The sequence below is a fragment of the Hyperolius riggenbachi genome, chromosome 2 (assembly GCF_040937935.1).
Source record: "Hyperolius riggenbachi isolate aHypRig1 chromosome 2, aHypRig1.pri, whole genome shotgun sequence".
Lineage (NCBI taxonomy): Eukaryota > Metazoa > Chordata > Amphibia > Anura > Hyperoliidae > Hyperolius > Hyperolius riggenbachi.
Window position 1 is genome coordinate 547,044,506 of NC_090647.1, and position 15,381 is coordinate 547,059,886.

Consider the following 15,381-nt stretch of genomic DNA (forward strand, 5'->3'; position numbering starts at 1 on the left):
AGATTGGACATGCCGTAAATTATTGATTCTAACTGTCGAACCGACGGTGGGAATTGCATCATGTGTACAGCCTTAAGGCTTTGGTCACATCTAAAACTGACGGCAGCGATTTTCAATTTTTTTGAGCGTTTCCCCCCCCCCCCCCCCTCCTGGCGCTCCACTGCGCGGTACGATTTTGTGCAAATCGCTTTTGTAAGCACTTTTGCGGAGCGATTCCGTTTTTTTACTTCCTGACGTCCGTCAGGAAGCAAACTCTTTGACCCAGAAAAGAATAAATACAATGTACTGTATATTCCTGCGTATAAGACTACTTTTTAACCCTTGAAAATCTTCGGAAAAGTTGGGGGTCATCTTATACGCCGGGTGTCATTGATGCCGGGTGATATGCCCTATCTTGTTACCGTCTCTCAGATCTCGCTGCTGAGGACTGCAGTGAAGCGGCGCAGTTGCACATGTGTGAGATCTGAGAGGCGGAGAAGGCGGTAAATAGGATACAAGGGCGGGGCCAGAAGGGTGAAAGAGGCGTGTTTTATGGGCACAGCGCAATCTATTCCTCCATACCACTCTGATAAACAGGGAGACAGGGAGAGTTGACCAATCCAACCAGTCAATCACCTGTATACTGTTATATACTGGGTACCACATACAGTACAGCACCAGTATCTGATTTTTTTTAAAAAAAATTTTATTTGGTGTGCATTGGAAGAGGGGTAGTCTTATACGGCGAGTATATCCCAAACTCTATATTTTAACTAGAAAAGTTTTGGGGCCGTCTTATACGCCCAGTCGTCTTATACAGGGTATTTATTCTTAAAAATGCGAACGCAGTTGCCCGATTAAAAAACAAGAATTTGTGAGCATTTTGCTTTTTTCCTATACCTTCCACTGTAGTAAAATCTCCCCGAAAATGGTACAGGCAGCGCTTTTGTAAATGGAAAGCAGACAAAACGGTCTGGTATGAACTATCCCATAAGGATTCATTGCACAAGGTATTTTAGGGTTTTTTCAAAGTCGCCGGCGCTCAAAAAAAGCGCAAATGCCCTAGATGTGATCAGGCCCTCCTTGGTTTCTGCTTACCTAAACTGCAAGTGTAAACTCACTGACTCATAGTAATCAGCTCCTATAGCAGAAGCTTCTAGTCACCAATCAAGCTACGAAGGGAAAAGTTTGCTTCTGAAGGCTGGGAACACACTTTGCAGCATTGCATGCATTTTTTTTGTGCACTACTGAAAATGCATGCAATGTTGCAAAGTGTGCTCCCAGCTGAAGGGAGCTGCCAGAGAACAGAGAAGTACAGCTAACAGATACAGATAAGCAGCTCTGCTTTCTTGATATGTACTGTAAGGACTTTCCTACTGAGGTTATTTAAAAAGCGGTGTGCCTAATTAGCTGGGTGGAAGTGTGGAGAGATTTCTTGTTTGCGTTTCATCCTTGTGGTACATTTGTGGAGGTTGTTCCACTGCACTTAAATAAGTTCAAAGACTTCTATGAAAAATATTTTTGAAACTGAAATTTTGAAAGGGTAGAACTTCAAAAGTTTCTACTTCACTAACTTTGCTACGTGTTGGTCTGCTCTCATTACTTAACCTTTTTTGGGCTTTACAGCAAAACTCTTTATTTTGTTGAGAAATACTCAATCCCTTTAGTTCTGCTCTGATTATTGACAGACGTCTCTAGCTAAGCACCTTGGTTTTCAGCACACAGTCACTACTCAGCCCCTCCATCCCGGTCCTAACACAGCCTATCAGGTTAGGAGTGCCCATGCTGCTGCCAGTCGCAGTTGGGGCAGGTGTGGAAGTTAACTCTCAAGACGTCCCGCTTTGTGCATTTGATTACTCATACAGGAAGAGGAAATATATGGGCAATGAAACACAGTATAGATTCCAGAATAGAAAATGAGTACAATTTGTGCTTTTGGATGGTTTTGAACATCCGTAATATTGAAAGGTAACTTTGTAATAAACTGCAAAAACATCCGTAAAGAACTGATATGTTTGTAGCTAATATTTAAAATTCTTAAAGTAGAAAAATGTAAACTGATTCACAGCATCTTCTGACTTTATCACCCCAAACTTGGCACCACCTGCTGTGGGGCATAGAAGGGTGGGGTGGAGGCGCCCAAAATAGATGGGTGTTAAAACATAACATGTAAATGAGAGGTAATCACTTACCTCTTCAGAAGATACAGACATCAGATCAACTGGAAAAAAATATTTATTTGAAAGATTGACAACGCATTTCCGCAGTTCATGGCCCGCTTCCTCGGGTCAATACAAAAATTGCCTTAGTAGCATAAGGAGTAGAGTGCAGGTGTATCTTCTGCAGCGGTAAGCAATTACCTCTCATTTACACGTTATGTTTTCAAGTTGTAACACCCATATATTTTGGGCAGGGCGCCCAAATTATATGGGTGTTACAGAAAACTGTAACGCTATTAGGTCTGACTGATAGAAGGGTGGGAGGGGCTCCCTTCTATCAGTCAGACCTAATAGCGTTACAGTTTTCTGGAAAGTCTATCGTACTACAGGAGAGCGACCATCCAGTATCCAGGAGTACCGAGCAGGGATGGTAAATTCCCCGCAGGCTTATATGGTGGTTGCAGGAACTGCAACCCACATTTGTGAATATATCCTATCTAATAATCCAGTGTCTCTGTGTCCCTGTGTGTGCGTCCGTGCTTTGGGCTACTGCGTGTGCATGCGCTGCGGGTGTGCGCGACTGTGCGGTGGTGGTGGCAGTCACGGGAAGGGAGGGAGAGGAGGATTCCAACACAGACCTAGAGCCCATTTTTAAATAGGCTTAGGTCTACTACTAAACATATAAACTTTTATCCCCTTATACCTAATGATACTGCACCATTGGGATCCTTGTCATTCTCTACTTCTCGTTTAGGTGCTTTTGATCCCTTCAAGAACCAATTAACCCCTTTTGCTGTGGGGCATGCTGGGATCTGTAGTTTCACAGAGTGGCTTTTATAAAAGAGTACTATGCCGACAGCTCTGAACTGTACCCCAGTGTGTGGGGCATTCTGGGATTTCTAATTTCGCAGGATAAGAAAGTGGCTGCTATAAAAGAACACTGTACAGACAGCTCTGTACTGTACCCCGCTGTGTAGGGCATTCTGGGATTTGTAGTTTTGCAGAATGAGAAAGTGGCTGTTATAAAAGAACTCTATGCAGGTGGCTCTGTACCGTACCCTGCTGTGTTGGCTTCACACTCACAACAGCACATGACAGACCTGAGCAGGCACCATCAGGGGAGCTGTAAATCACACAGGATGGTCAGGTGAATCGCATAGTGTGCGTGAGGGGAAAACCGACTCCCTTCAGGCAGAAGTTTCTCTGCGCTGGAGAAGAAATTACTCTGAATAAGCACTGCATTCCACATCCACAGGGACACCATGACGTGCCTACAGGGGACACATCACCAGGACATGCTTTCCTTTTCAGAAATAACCGCCTGGATGTTCTGTAAGGCCTCTCTGCTGCCAGTCACACTCCTCACCAGTACTGCTACATGTATTCTCCTTAAAGGAATACTTAAAGAGAGTCTGAAGTCAATGAAATTACCTCTTTTCATTTCCCAGAGCTCTTCAGCCGTGTGATCAAAGATGATTCGCCACATTCCGGCATCAGGACGAGGTCTTAATCCCCCCAAAATCCCTGGGGCAAAATTGTCTGTTACTACCTGGAGGAGGCAGAGCTTTGCACAGTAGCTCTGCCTCCAGTGAAGTCGGTCTCCGCCCCTCTCTGCCCCTCTCAGTCTTCTATTACTGGGAGAGGCGGAGATTGACTGTACTGGAGGCAGAGCTACAGCGCAAAGTTTTGCCTCCCCCCAGCAGCAAAACCTACGACTTGGAAAGTCGTAGAATTATCCCCTGGGATTTTCGGGGGATAAATACATCGTTCTGCCGCGGGGATGCCGCGGGTCATTTTATTGGCTTCAGACTCTTAAGTCAGAAAAAAAAATATTTTAACTTACCTGGGGCATCTTGCAGCCTCCCCGAGTCGTCCTGTGCGCACGTCCTCCTAATCCCCTCCGGTCAGCAGCCGCGACCCCCGCAAAGCTGGCCCGTTGCCGGCTACTGCGCATGGACAGCCCTGAGCTGTGCGCACCCTGATCACGCTCCCTCGGCCGGGAAGATTCAGCTAAAATCCCTAATGGCTTTACGGGGGTCGCTGCTGCTGGACGGAGGGAATCAGGAGGATGTCGTGGGCTCAGGACGACTCCAGGGGGCTGCAAGAGGCCCCAGGTAAGTTGAAATCATTTTTTTCTAATTAAGTATTCCTTTAAAGCACACCTGAAGCGAGAGGTATATGGAGGCTGCCATATTTATTTATTTTTAGACAATAACAATTGCCTGGCAGCCCTGCTGATCTACATTCATGTGCAGCAGCCCTTCTCCCATTCAATGTGCAGCCCGCCTTACTGTGTAACATCTATGTGCAGCAGCCCCTCTGTTTCATGTACAGCTCTCCATTTACTGCCTCCCATTTCCATCTGCAGCCCCTCTTCTTCATGCAGCCCCCTCTCCCATGTGCAGCTGCCCTGTTTGTTAGTAGTTGCCTTTTTCCTAGCCTGTGATGAAATCCGTTCCTGCTAACTCTACCTGCCAGTGTGCTGATATTCTGAGGACACCACACCATGCTTACTCTTTAGACACGCAGGAGAGGTATTCCTGATCCTGCCAGCTCCAGTGATACTTTGGCTCTGTGCCTTAAGCCTTATGTACACATACATGCTGCTGTGCAGGTTTCAGCAATGCATACAGTGTGCGATATGCAGCACTGTCTGATGGGTACGCGTATGTGCTACACACTAGCGTGTAATGAAAAGGTACTGCTGCATGTTGGGCCAGATTTGTACTCTTTACTGCCCAAAGCCCACTATCACCAGCTGCCCTCAGACTGACAGCATTCTAAACTTCCCCCCAACACGGCAGGGATTAGATTTGAGGACAGTTAGTGAAGTGATAGCAGGGATTACATTATAAACTCTTCTGAGGACAGTCAGTGACATGATGGCAGGGATTAGATTGTAAGCACCTCTGAGGACAGTCGGTGACATGATGGCAGGGATTGGATTGTAAGCACCTCTGAGGACAGTCGGTGACATGATGGCAGGGATTAGATTGTAAACTCCTCTGAGGATCGTCAGTGACATGATGGCAGGGATTAGATTGTAAAATCCTCTGAGGACAGTCAGTGACATGATGGCAGGGATTAGATTGTAAGATCCTCTGAGGACAGTCAGTGACATGATGGCAGGGATTAGATTGTAGGCTCCTCTGAGGACAGTGACATGATGACAGGGATTAGATTGTAAGCTCCTTGGCGAGCAGTATATTTGGTGAGTGACGGGCGTCTCAGAGATCACTCTAAGTGCCCATTCGCTGCCCTTTATCCCCCGCATGCCAGATCCGGCAGTTGGTAGCCACCCACCCCCATGTGCAAACTCTGTGTAGCAGGACAAATGTTCAGCAGGCTAACTGCTACTGCTGCCCCTTGCTTTCCTGGTGCCCTAGGCCATGGCCTTTTTTGGCCTTGCCTGTAATCTGGCCATGGCTGCAAGCATTTGTTGTAAAGTGTGTGGCTTCTTCTGTTGTTGTGAAAATATCCCCCAGCCGTTACTCTAATTAGGCATGCAACACTCCCAGAATGCTGTACTCTCTCATCTAGGCTATCCACTATTACGCCAATTTTTAAGCCCTGTACACACGCTCAATCAATGTCGATCGATGGCGAATGGGACACAATCCCTGGGGTGACATTGCAGGGCCGAGGCTATGCAGACTATTTCGCTCTATGCTGGGGGGGCGTGGCGTGCGAGTGATGTCACGTCACGTGACGAGGCGCAGATTGGATCTGTCAAAAACATGCATAGGTCAATCTAAGTGATTTACTATACAGTTGGGATACAGAGCCTGGTGCACAAAATGGTGGTGATACTGCTGTATGTGTGCTTAGCAATATTATCCTTACATCTGGTAGCAAGTACCGTGAGTTACACTATTAGCACGATCTGCAGTACTCCAGTAGTGTGACCATTGCTACGGTAACAAGTGTTACTAAAGATAACGCTCGTTAGTAACATGCGATACCATAGCAATAAAGTCATGCTAATATCATAACTCGCGATACTTGCTACTGGAAGTGAGGGTAATATTGCGCTGTCTGTGCGTGTATTAGCGCAATTTTGTGCATCTGACCCACGGTTAGGTCTTATGCAGGAGAAGAGAGGCGCCAAAAGGATAAAAGGAAGCTAAATGAACTTAAAAAACCAAATTCTTGGTAAATAGGAGGAGGCAGTGGTGGGCTTACCTCCTCCAAGTAGACACACAACGATTGTAGTAAAGACGGTCAACATATTTTATTTATGAACTCCAAATATGCAACGCGTTTCGCAGGTTTGATCCCGCTTCATCAGGCAACAACAACGGAGCAATAGCATATGAGGTCAGTAGAAGAGCCAGGCACTCTGTGTCACGGTTAGGTCTTGTTCACACTATGAATCACCAGCGCTATCGCTGAGCGATTTATCGAGCTTTTTTTAAGTGCTTTCCCTGCGCTTTGCGCTTAGAAAAGCGCTTTTGCTGAGCGATTTCTTTTTTCACTTCCTGATGTCTGCCAGGAAGTGAACTCTTTGACCCAGAAATGAATAAATACAATCAGGTCCGGTCCGCTCATGAGGCGGGGTGAAACTTTTGCCTCAGGCGGCACATTTCTAGGGGCGGCATCCGCCCGTCGGTGGGTGCGGGGAGCCGGCCGCCGAGACAAAGTCTCGCTACATGATAGCCGCTGCTCAGCGGCATCCCCCCAGCCCCTCCAATCGCCGCCGGAGATCAGGAGATCCCGTTCGAAGAACGGGATCTCCTGGAGGGCTTCCCCCGTCGCCATGGCGACGGGTGGGATGACGTCACCGACGTTGTGACGTCAAAGGGGACATGATTGGCCAGGCAGCGCACGGGGTCTGGGGGGGGGCGGCCGCGGCGCAAGGTATAGCGGCGGATCGGCGGGTAGCGGCGGCGATCGGATGCTACACGCAGCTAGCAAAGTGCTAGCTGCGTGTAGCAAAAAAAATAAATATGCAAATCGGCCCAACGGGGCCTGAGCGGTGCCTCCCGGCGGCATAGCCCGTGCTTAGCACGGGCTTACCGCCAGGGAGGTTAAGCAGCTTTCCCACGTTGCGTTTTAGGGGACGTTATAGGTTGCATAACGTGCCCCTAACGCAACGCCTGGTGGTGTTGGAGTAGGACGCCAGAGTGAGCCGCGTTATGCAGCTCTTTGTGCTATAGACTGCGGAGTGGCGCTGATTGGCTGGCGGGACCACGTGATGCGGAGATGCAGAGTGCAGAGCTGCTCCAGGAAGACAACACTGCAAGTGCAGTGAATATTAAGTAGCCATGTGGCTGGCTACATTAGCGGACTCTCCCCGCCTCCTCTCCGGTAGCAAAATATAAAAAAAGGCCATTACTGAGCATGTGCACACAGTCCGTACAGCATGCTGCACTTTCCAGTAACGTGCAGCTTCCAAAGCCTGTCACTTCTGTCAGATTTCTACTGCCTACTGTAAGTGACAACATTATAGGAGAAAAGTAATTTATGGCTCATTTTACTCGTACGTACTTCTTATTTGTCTATGTTTGCACATATTTTAAATTTTACAGTTTTTCGCTGTAGTGCCCCTTTAATAGATACAATGTATTTATTCATGAAAGCGCTCGGGAAAATCACTATACAAAGAGCTTTTTCAAGCGTTTAGCGATTTCCCTATACCTTCCAGTGAGGCAAAGCGCTTCGAAAATGGTACAGGCATCGCTTTGGTGAGTAGATTGGAATCGAACCGCTCAGATGTGAAGTCTCTCATAGGGAATCATTGCACAAGTGCTTTTAGGGTGATTTTGAAAAATCACCGGCGCTTTAAAAAAAAGGCAAAACGCCCTAGGTGTGAACATGCCCTAAAGGTCAGTATAGTTAGGGGGACAGAAGAGGGATGAGCAGTGGGGTCAGTACCAGGTAGGGGCTCAGAGTACGGGGCTGACAGGGTTAACAGAACAGAGCAGCATACCTCCCAACATTTTGAGATAAGAAAGAGGGACACTTAAGCCATGCCCCTGCCACACCCCTAGACACGCCCCCATCACGCCCCTACCATAAAGATTTCATACGAAAAATATGTTGTTTTATAATTTAAACCACACTGGTCCTTTATCTCCTGGTTCATTGTCCTTCATATTAACATTTTAGAATTAGTAATATATCAATTTAATGGATGAGAATAAAGTTTAGAGTCAATCAAACACATTTTTAGTAGAGAAATATATATATTTACATAGAAAGAGGGACGAAGTCCTGAAAGAGGGACAAATGAGGAGGAAAGAGGGACAGAGGGACAGGGCTCCCAAAGAGGGACTGTCCCTCCAAAAGAGGGACAGTTGGGTGCTATGCAGAGCAGTGTTTCTGTGCGGTGAGTGTACTGCGCTGAGGTAATAGCACCTGAGTGACACGTGTCAGCATAGCAGCGAGGACTCGCTGAACAGGTGCGTGTGTAAAGAAACAAGAAAACAGCATCGAAAGGAAGAGGTCGCAGTCAGCAGGAGTTTTGCAATTGTGTGGAGGAGGGGAAATGGCCTTATTACTGCAATACCACCAAACACACAGCTGTGGCACAGTTCATGGCCTTCCCCCAATGCTCACACCTTTTTCCTTGCCTCCCCTTGGTGCCCTTCACTGCCTTGGGGCCCATCTCACAAGGGTCATAAAAGAAGTGTATCATAATCTTCACACCTATAACAAGTGTAGCCACAAAAAAACATCTGATCTGAAGTATAGTCCCCTATATCAGAGGAAGGGAAGGTTAGTAGCTGCGCTCCCCCTCCCCGAGCTCTGGGTTCCACTTAGTCGCAGGTGCTGCTACCCTGTAGTTATGCCCCTGCTTTAAAGGGTAAATCTAGTCTCGGTAACAGGCCTAAAACCTTCTGTGTAGTCAGTAAGAAAGAAAATAGCCTTTTGCAGAACTTTTACTAACTCCTAGAAATTATTCTCCGAAAACAGCTGTACAAAAGCTTGATATTATGGTGTCTGACCCTCATTATGCCTCTCATAGCTTCCAACTCCAGTAGGTCAGCAGGACACCTCGTTTTATCTGCTTGGGGTTGTTTACTGAAGGATGGGGAAGGTCAGTGATCCACTGCACTATGACGTATATAAACAAGTATGTATGGAGTCCCCCCTGGAAAATACAACAGGTTAAACGAGTGTCCCCCGATCATTCTTCCTGCTGGCAGGTATACATGACGGGCACGAATGGGAAGTCAAGTGATCGCAGTACTTTGCGCAAAGTCGCCTGGGATCTTTAAGATCCGATCTGCCGCGACTGCATTTATCGCTGTGCGCCGCCAAACATCATTTGTGTAATCACGCGCCTGTACCCACAGTACGAGATTGCTGCAACGGTCACTCAAAAAATTACCGGTTGTCGGAAAGATCATAGAAATCGGGATGGGCCTGTAATGTACTCTGTAAAGTGCTGCACAAAATGCCATTGCTATATAATTGTATTATAATAAAATAATAATAATGCATTAAATACAAGTTTCCTATTTTAAAACCTGGCAAAGCAGACTTAACCACATGAGGACCACAGGCTTAAGGTGCGTACACACATGCGACTATAGTCGTTTGTAACGATCTTTCCCCGATCTTTACCAACGACGATCGTTACAAAAAACGAACCACCGACTATTAAGGCAAACGACGAACGAGCCAAATCGCTACAAAAGAAAGTTCTGTCTCGGCGGATTTTAACCAACGACGATCGTTTGCAAAAGTAGTACATCGTTGGAAACGGTCGTTCCTACTAGGCTTGACATGCGCATTTCACTATTTCTCCCTGAAACTTCTAATTTTTATGCGCAGGCGCAATAGTTGCTTTACGTGATGTAACGTTCGTTCTAACGATCAGATCGTTACACACTTTTTAAAACTAACTTTACTTAGGTCGTTCTTTCATAAATTAAAAGTTCGTTCGTCGTTCTCAACGAACGATCGTTGTCGCATGTGTGTACGTAGCATTACACTCCCCTAGTGACCAGGCTATTTTTTTGCAATTTAGTCCACTGCAGCTTTAAGGGCTCACTGCAGGGCCATACAATTCAGCACACAAGTGATTCCACCCTCCCCCCCCCCCTTTTCTGTCCACCAACGGAGCTTTCTGTTGGTGGGCTCTGATTGGTGCTACAGTGTTTTGTTTTGTTTTTTTATTATTTGTTTTTTATAAATGTACCTATTTTTTTTTTATTACTATTTTTCCCGCCCCTCCCACCCTCCTCCGCTAGCCAATGGCAGCGATTGGCTCTCATAGGCATCAGCCTATGAGAGCCGATCGCTCTTTGAGCCTCTTTAGGGGACAGTCGTGTGACACTTTTTTGTAGTAGGCCAGCCCTCCCTCCCCCGCCAGCCAATCACCGTGATCGGCTGTCATAGGCAACAGCCTATGACAGCCGATCACTCCTGTGCCTCCCAGGGGGACAGCCGTGTCACAGGGCTGTCCCCAGTACAGCCCAGCCATAGATCGCATCGCTATACATTGTAAATAGAAGGCGGCTTTGCCGTCTAACAGTTTCCTAGCGGCGATTGCTGCTGGGAGAATGATGGCTGAGCGAAGCTCCGTTATCCAAGCTGAGATGCGCGAGCATCGGCAGGTGCGATCTGCAACCTCCGCCCCCAGGACTGCACGCCAAGTGGCGTTACGCGGTCCTGGGGCTGCCGCAGCATCCGCGCCAGTCGGCATGGAGCGGTCTTCAAGTAGTTAAACAAAACATACTTATCTGAGTAGTGGGATGCCTCTGGTTGGTCCAGGGGCTTTCCTGTCCTCCTCCCCCCACCTCTGCTGCTCGGGACTCTCTTCCTCTTTGCGGCCTCTCTGCATGGATTGCACTGCATTGGCAATGGTATGGTCCATGCCTGCGCAGTAGCATGAATTATAGCAACAATTATTCCGAGGCTTCCCTCTTACTGAGGTAATTATCTAACTTTTACTCGTTTTTTGGTCACAGGTATTTTTTTATGTAAAAGCACACTAAGGCTTCTTGCACACAGGGACGTTACAGGCACACGTTAATGCAGCCTGTAACGCTCCCCCAACGCACAGCAATGTAACACAAGTGGGCTGTTCACACTGCCCATGTTGCATTACATTGTAACGTAGCAAAGTGCTGCATGCTGTGCGTTCTCCGCGGCTAAGCCGCGTTAGACTGTTTGCACATGCTCAGTCATGTTGGGGAGGAGGGGAGAGCGGCCGGGCACATGGCTAATTAATATTCACTGCACTCAGTGATGTGCAGTGTTTACTTCCTGGAGCGGCCGCTCTGTGCGGCGATTGGCCGGGCGGGACCACGTGATGCCGCATGCGTCCAAGAGTACGCATCACGGACGCCAGAGTGAGCTGCACAACGCGGCTCACTCCGACGTCCACACCAGAGAGCACCAGGCGTTGCGTTAGGGGCACGTTATGTGCCCTATAACGTCCCCTAAACGCAACGTCCTGGTGTGTAACTAGCCTAAAGGTAGCCCTACATCTAGAGATTTTGCATCAAGCGATTAAACAATCGACTTTGATGGGCAATCAACCACAATGTGGTTAATTGAAAGTCGATTAACTAGTGACCCACACACTACTGTAAAAGGAGTAACCTATTGGAGTCACCTTCACTATTGATCTGAACAACTTTTTGCCTCCATGCTCAAACATCAATTGTTTGACAATCGAAATCATATGATCAGTAGCCGATTCCTTTACGATCGACCCACATCTGCCATCCTGCTCGATCAACAAATCGATGCGATTCACCCGGACATCAGACTATTATTGTCGATCCCTTATACTGAAACACACTCTCTCTTCATTCGATAAAACTATTAAACCAGTTGGTTGATCGGGCTGCCAAATTGCAAAATATACGTCCACTTTAATTATAAATTATAATTATTAAAAAGAAAATGTTCGCAACTTAGAAATTAGATCCGTTTTAATGCAACTTGCACATCGCCGGTAAGTACTTCTGCCTTATCCTCCATATACCCTCAAACCAACAAGAAGCAATATGCCATAGGTAACAACCTATAACAACTAATGGCAATGAGGCAGATTTATTAATTCATCCGCCAGGAAAATTAAAACTGGTGCAAGACAGAGCAGATGTTCAGATCGAGGTTTTTGATTGGTTGCTCTGAGCCACCGCCTCCTTCCTGCACCAGATTTGGTCCAGTTCTTTCTCTGGTTCTGGGTAATACTCCAATGTCTCTTTCACTCTGCTTCTTACTACACAGAAGTGAGGAAGGGTGAAATGTACCGGTATTTGCAATGTCAATGCTGTATCAATACTAAATCAGGGGTGCCCATTGGGTAGATCTCAAAGGACTTCTGGGTAAATCCCACACCTCCCGCCTGAGTGACGTACACATCTTACTTTGTCTCTGACTTGGGTAAGATTAGTGCGATATGCAGTCCTGAAGTCTTGCACGTCAGTGTAGAGGGTTATGATGTGCCAAGGTTGGGAGCCATAGGCTACTTTCACACCAAGACGTTGCGTTTTAGGGGACGTTATGGTCGCATAATGTACCCCTAACACAACGCATGGTGGTGTTGAAGTTAGACGTCAGATTGAGCTGTGATATGCAGCTCTCAAAGCAGCTGCTCCAGGATAGTGATAGGAAGTCCGGATCTTTTTAAGGATTCGGATCATTTGAATCGGATCATTGAGTTGAATCATTTGAATCATTTTACTAGGGAAGAAGACTGGGTGAAATGACTGGCAGGACAGGAATTTCCCTGCACTGTACATTCTGTATGTTCCTGTTTCTTCCAGACAGACATCCACTGTGAACCGAATCTTTCATTGTGATTATCCGGATGATTCGACTCACAAAAAAGATCCGGATCAAATGAACGATTCGCTCATGATCCGGACAACACTACAGTCCTACCACAAGTCTCTGCAGTGCAGTGAATATTAATTAGCCATGTGGCTGGCCGTGGAGGAGGAGGGGAAACCTCCTCCTCCAACATTACTGAGCATGTGCAAGCAGTCTAACGCTGCTTAGCCCAGTATAACGTACAGCATGCAGCACTTTGTTTAAACGTGCTGCGTTACTATGTAACGCAACGTGGGCACTGTGAACAGCACGATTGATTTTATGGTGCTGTGAGTTAGGCTGCGTTACTGGCTGCTGTAACGTGGGACTTTAACTTCCCACTGTGAAACCAGCCATATAGTTAGAAGCATTATTTGCTGCTGCTGATAAGAATTTTGCCAGACGCTGAGCATGATATTGTGACTCTATTTGATCAAGCACTGTTCTGTTTGGCTTATTAAAGGACCACTATAGAAAAAAAATGTAAAATTAAAAATACATGTAAACATACATATAAGAAGTATGTTTCTTCCAGAGTAAAATGAGCCATAAATTAAGTTTCTCCTATGTTGCTGCCACTTACAGTAAGAAGTAGAAATCTGACAGTACCGACAGGTTTTGGACTAGTCCATCTCTTCATAGTGGACTCTCAGCAAGCCTTTTATTCTTTATAAAGACATTCCCTGAAAAGGATTTATACAATGATGCTGGCCAGCCTCCTTGCTTATTGCACACTTTTTGGCAGTTGGACAGAGCAACTCAAGTGCTTTTGAGAATAAACAAACCCCTGAGAATCTCCCATGAGGAGATGGACTACTCCAAAACCTGTCGGTTCTGTCAGATTTCTACTACCTACTGTAAGTGACAGCAACCTAGGAGAAAAGTAATTTATGGCTCATTTTACGCTGGAAGAAACATACTTCTTATTTGTATGTGTTTACATGCATTTTAAATTTTGTGATTTTTCACGATAGTGGTCCTTTAAGAGGGATGACATGCATCTATTTGTCTGGCAGCTTGTGGTAATCACTGATCGACCATCGTTGTGCATGTGCTGCAGTTGTGGCTTGTGGTAATCACTGAGGGACTGCCGCTGTGCATGTGCTGCAATTGTGGCTTGTGGTAATCACTGATGGACTGCCACTGTGCATGTGCTGCAGTTGTGGCTTGTGGTAATCACTGATGGACTGCTGCTGTGCATGTGCTGCAGTTGTGGCTTGTGGTAATCACTGATGGACTGCCGCTGTGCATGTGCTGCAGTTGTGGCTTGTGGTAATCACTGATGGACTGCCGCTGTGCATGTGCTGCAGCTGTGGCTTGTGGTAATCACTTATGGACTGCTGCTGTGCATGTGCTGCAGTTGTGGCTTGCATCTGTTAGTAGATTCTACCTGGTCATTTTCAAATCGTAATTTTCAAAGTAGCTCGCCAGTCACCAGCTGAAAAGGTGTGAATACCTCTGTACTAAATAATAGTAATGTTTTCTCCATCATCACTGCCCCTCTTATTACGCCAGCTCCCAAACATAGCATGTTAAATCAAGGTAAAGTCAGAGGTTACCTCCATTTGCAGTCCCGTCAGAGGGGACCAGCCCGTGCGCTGTAGCCTCTCCTCGCCGTTCTCTGCACAACTCTCGGAAAGTTTTCAGAACTTTTTGCTCTCCGGCAGCTTCCGCTCCTGCTTGTCACTTTCTGCCTCAGCGTTGTGTCCCCAGGCTGCAGATACCAGAGCTGGGACCCTCCCCACTGACTAGTCCCTGCTACACTGGAGAGAGGGAGAGCAGAGGAGGAAGGGTGAGGAGGGGGGCCAGGCAATCAGTGTTTAAATTTAGACACAAATCTAAACAGATACTGTACTTCCCAGCGTGCAGCACTGAGGGGGTGAGAGCTGCAGCAGGGCTCACCCTGACCTGCCCATACAAGGGGACCCGTGTCACCGTTTCCTCTCTATTTCAAATCTTTTTCCTCTCCGCCCTTCTTTCTTTTAACTATTCGCAAGTGATGAAACACAGGAAAACACACACACACAAGAAGCGCTGCACTTCGGTCACTTTAGTCATAGCTGCGGTTCCTCTGCTGGATTTATGGGGGCTGCTTGCACCTGCGCCGCTAAGGAGCGGTCCCTGCCGCTTCTTGTAAAGGAGAACTCTACTAACAGCATCCTCCTAAAGTCATACTGTGTATTGTAATCTGTTTTGAACAACTTTCCTTTGCTTGAAATTTGAAACCTCATGGAAAAAAATTGTCAGAAAAGTGTTTTTGTTTTTTTTTAATGCGAAAAGAGTCATGACCTGATGAAGCTTTACTCTGCCACTATTATTTAGTTTTTATATAATAGCGCCAACATCTTCCGTAGCGCTGTACAGAGTATATTGTCTTGTTACAACAGAGTAACCAAGCAGCTCGGGGTGACCCAAACCACTAGGAATGTATAGGGGGATATAAGAGACCGAAAAGCCCTCCTACTAA

General features: G+C 46.7%; 1 protein-coding gene across 1 annotated transcript in view; it reads right to left on the minus strand.

Annotated features, from left to right (window-relative positions):
* The window catches only part of RCSD1 (RCSD domain containing 1), a 122,997-nt gene extending 108,200 nt beyond the window's left edge, over positions 1 to 14,797 (minus strand). Inside the window, exon 1 of the mRNA XM_068270812.1 lies at positions 14,474 to 14,797. Coding sequence (XP_068126913.1) covers positions 14,474 to 14,479 — 6 coding nt within the window. The 5' untranslated portion in view covers positions 14,480 to 14,797. The remainder of the gene's footprint in view (positions 1 to 14,473) is intronic.
* Positions 14,798 to 15,381: the final 584 nt, after the last annotated feature.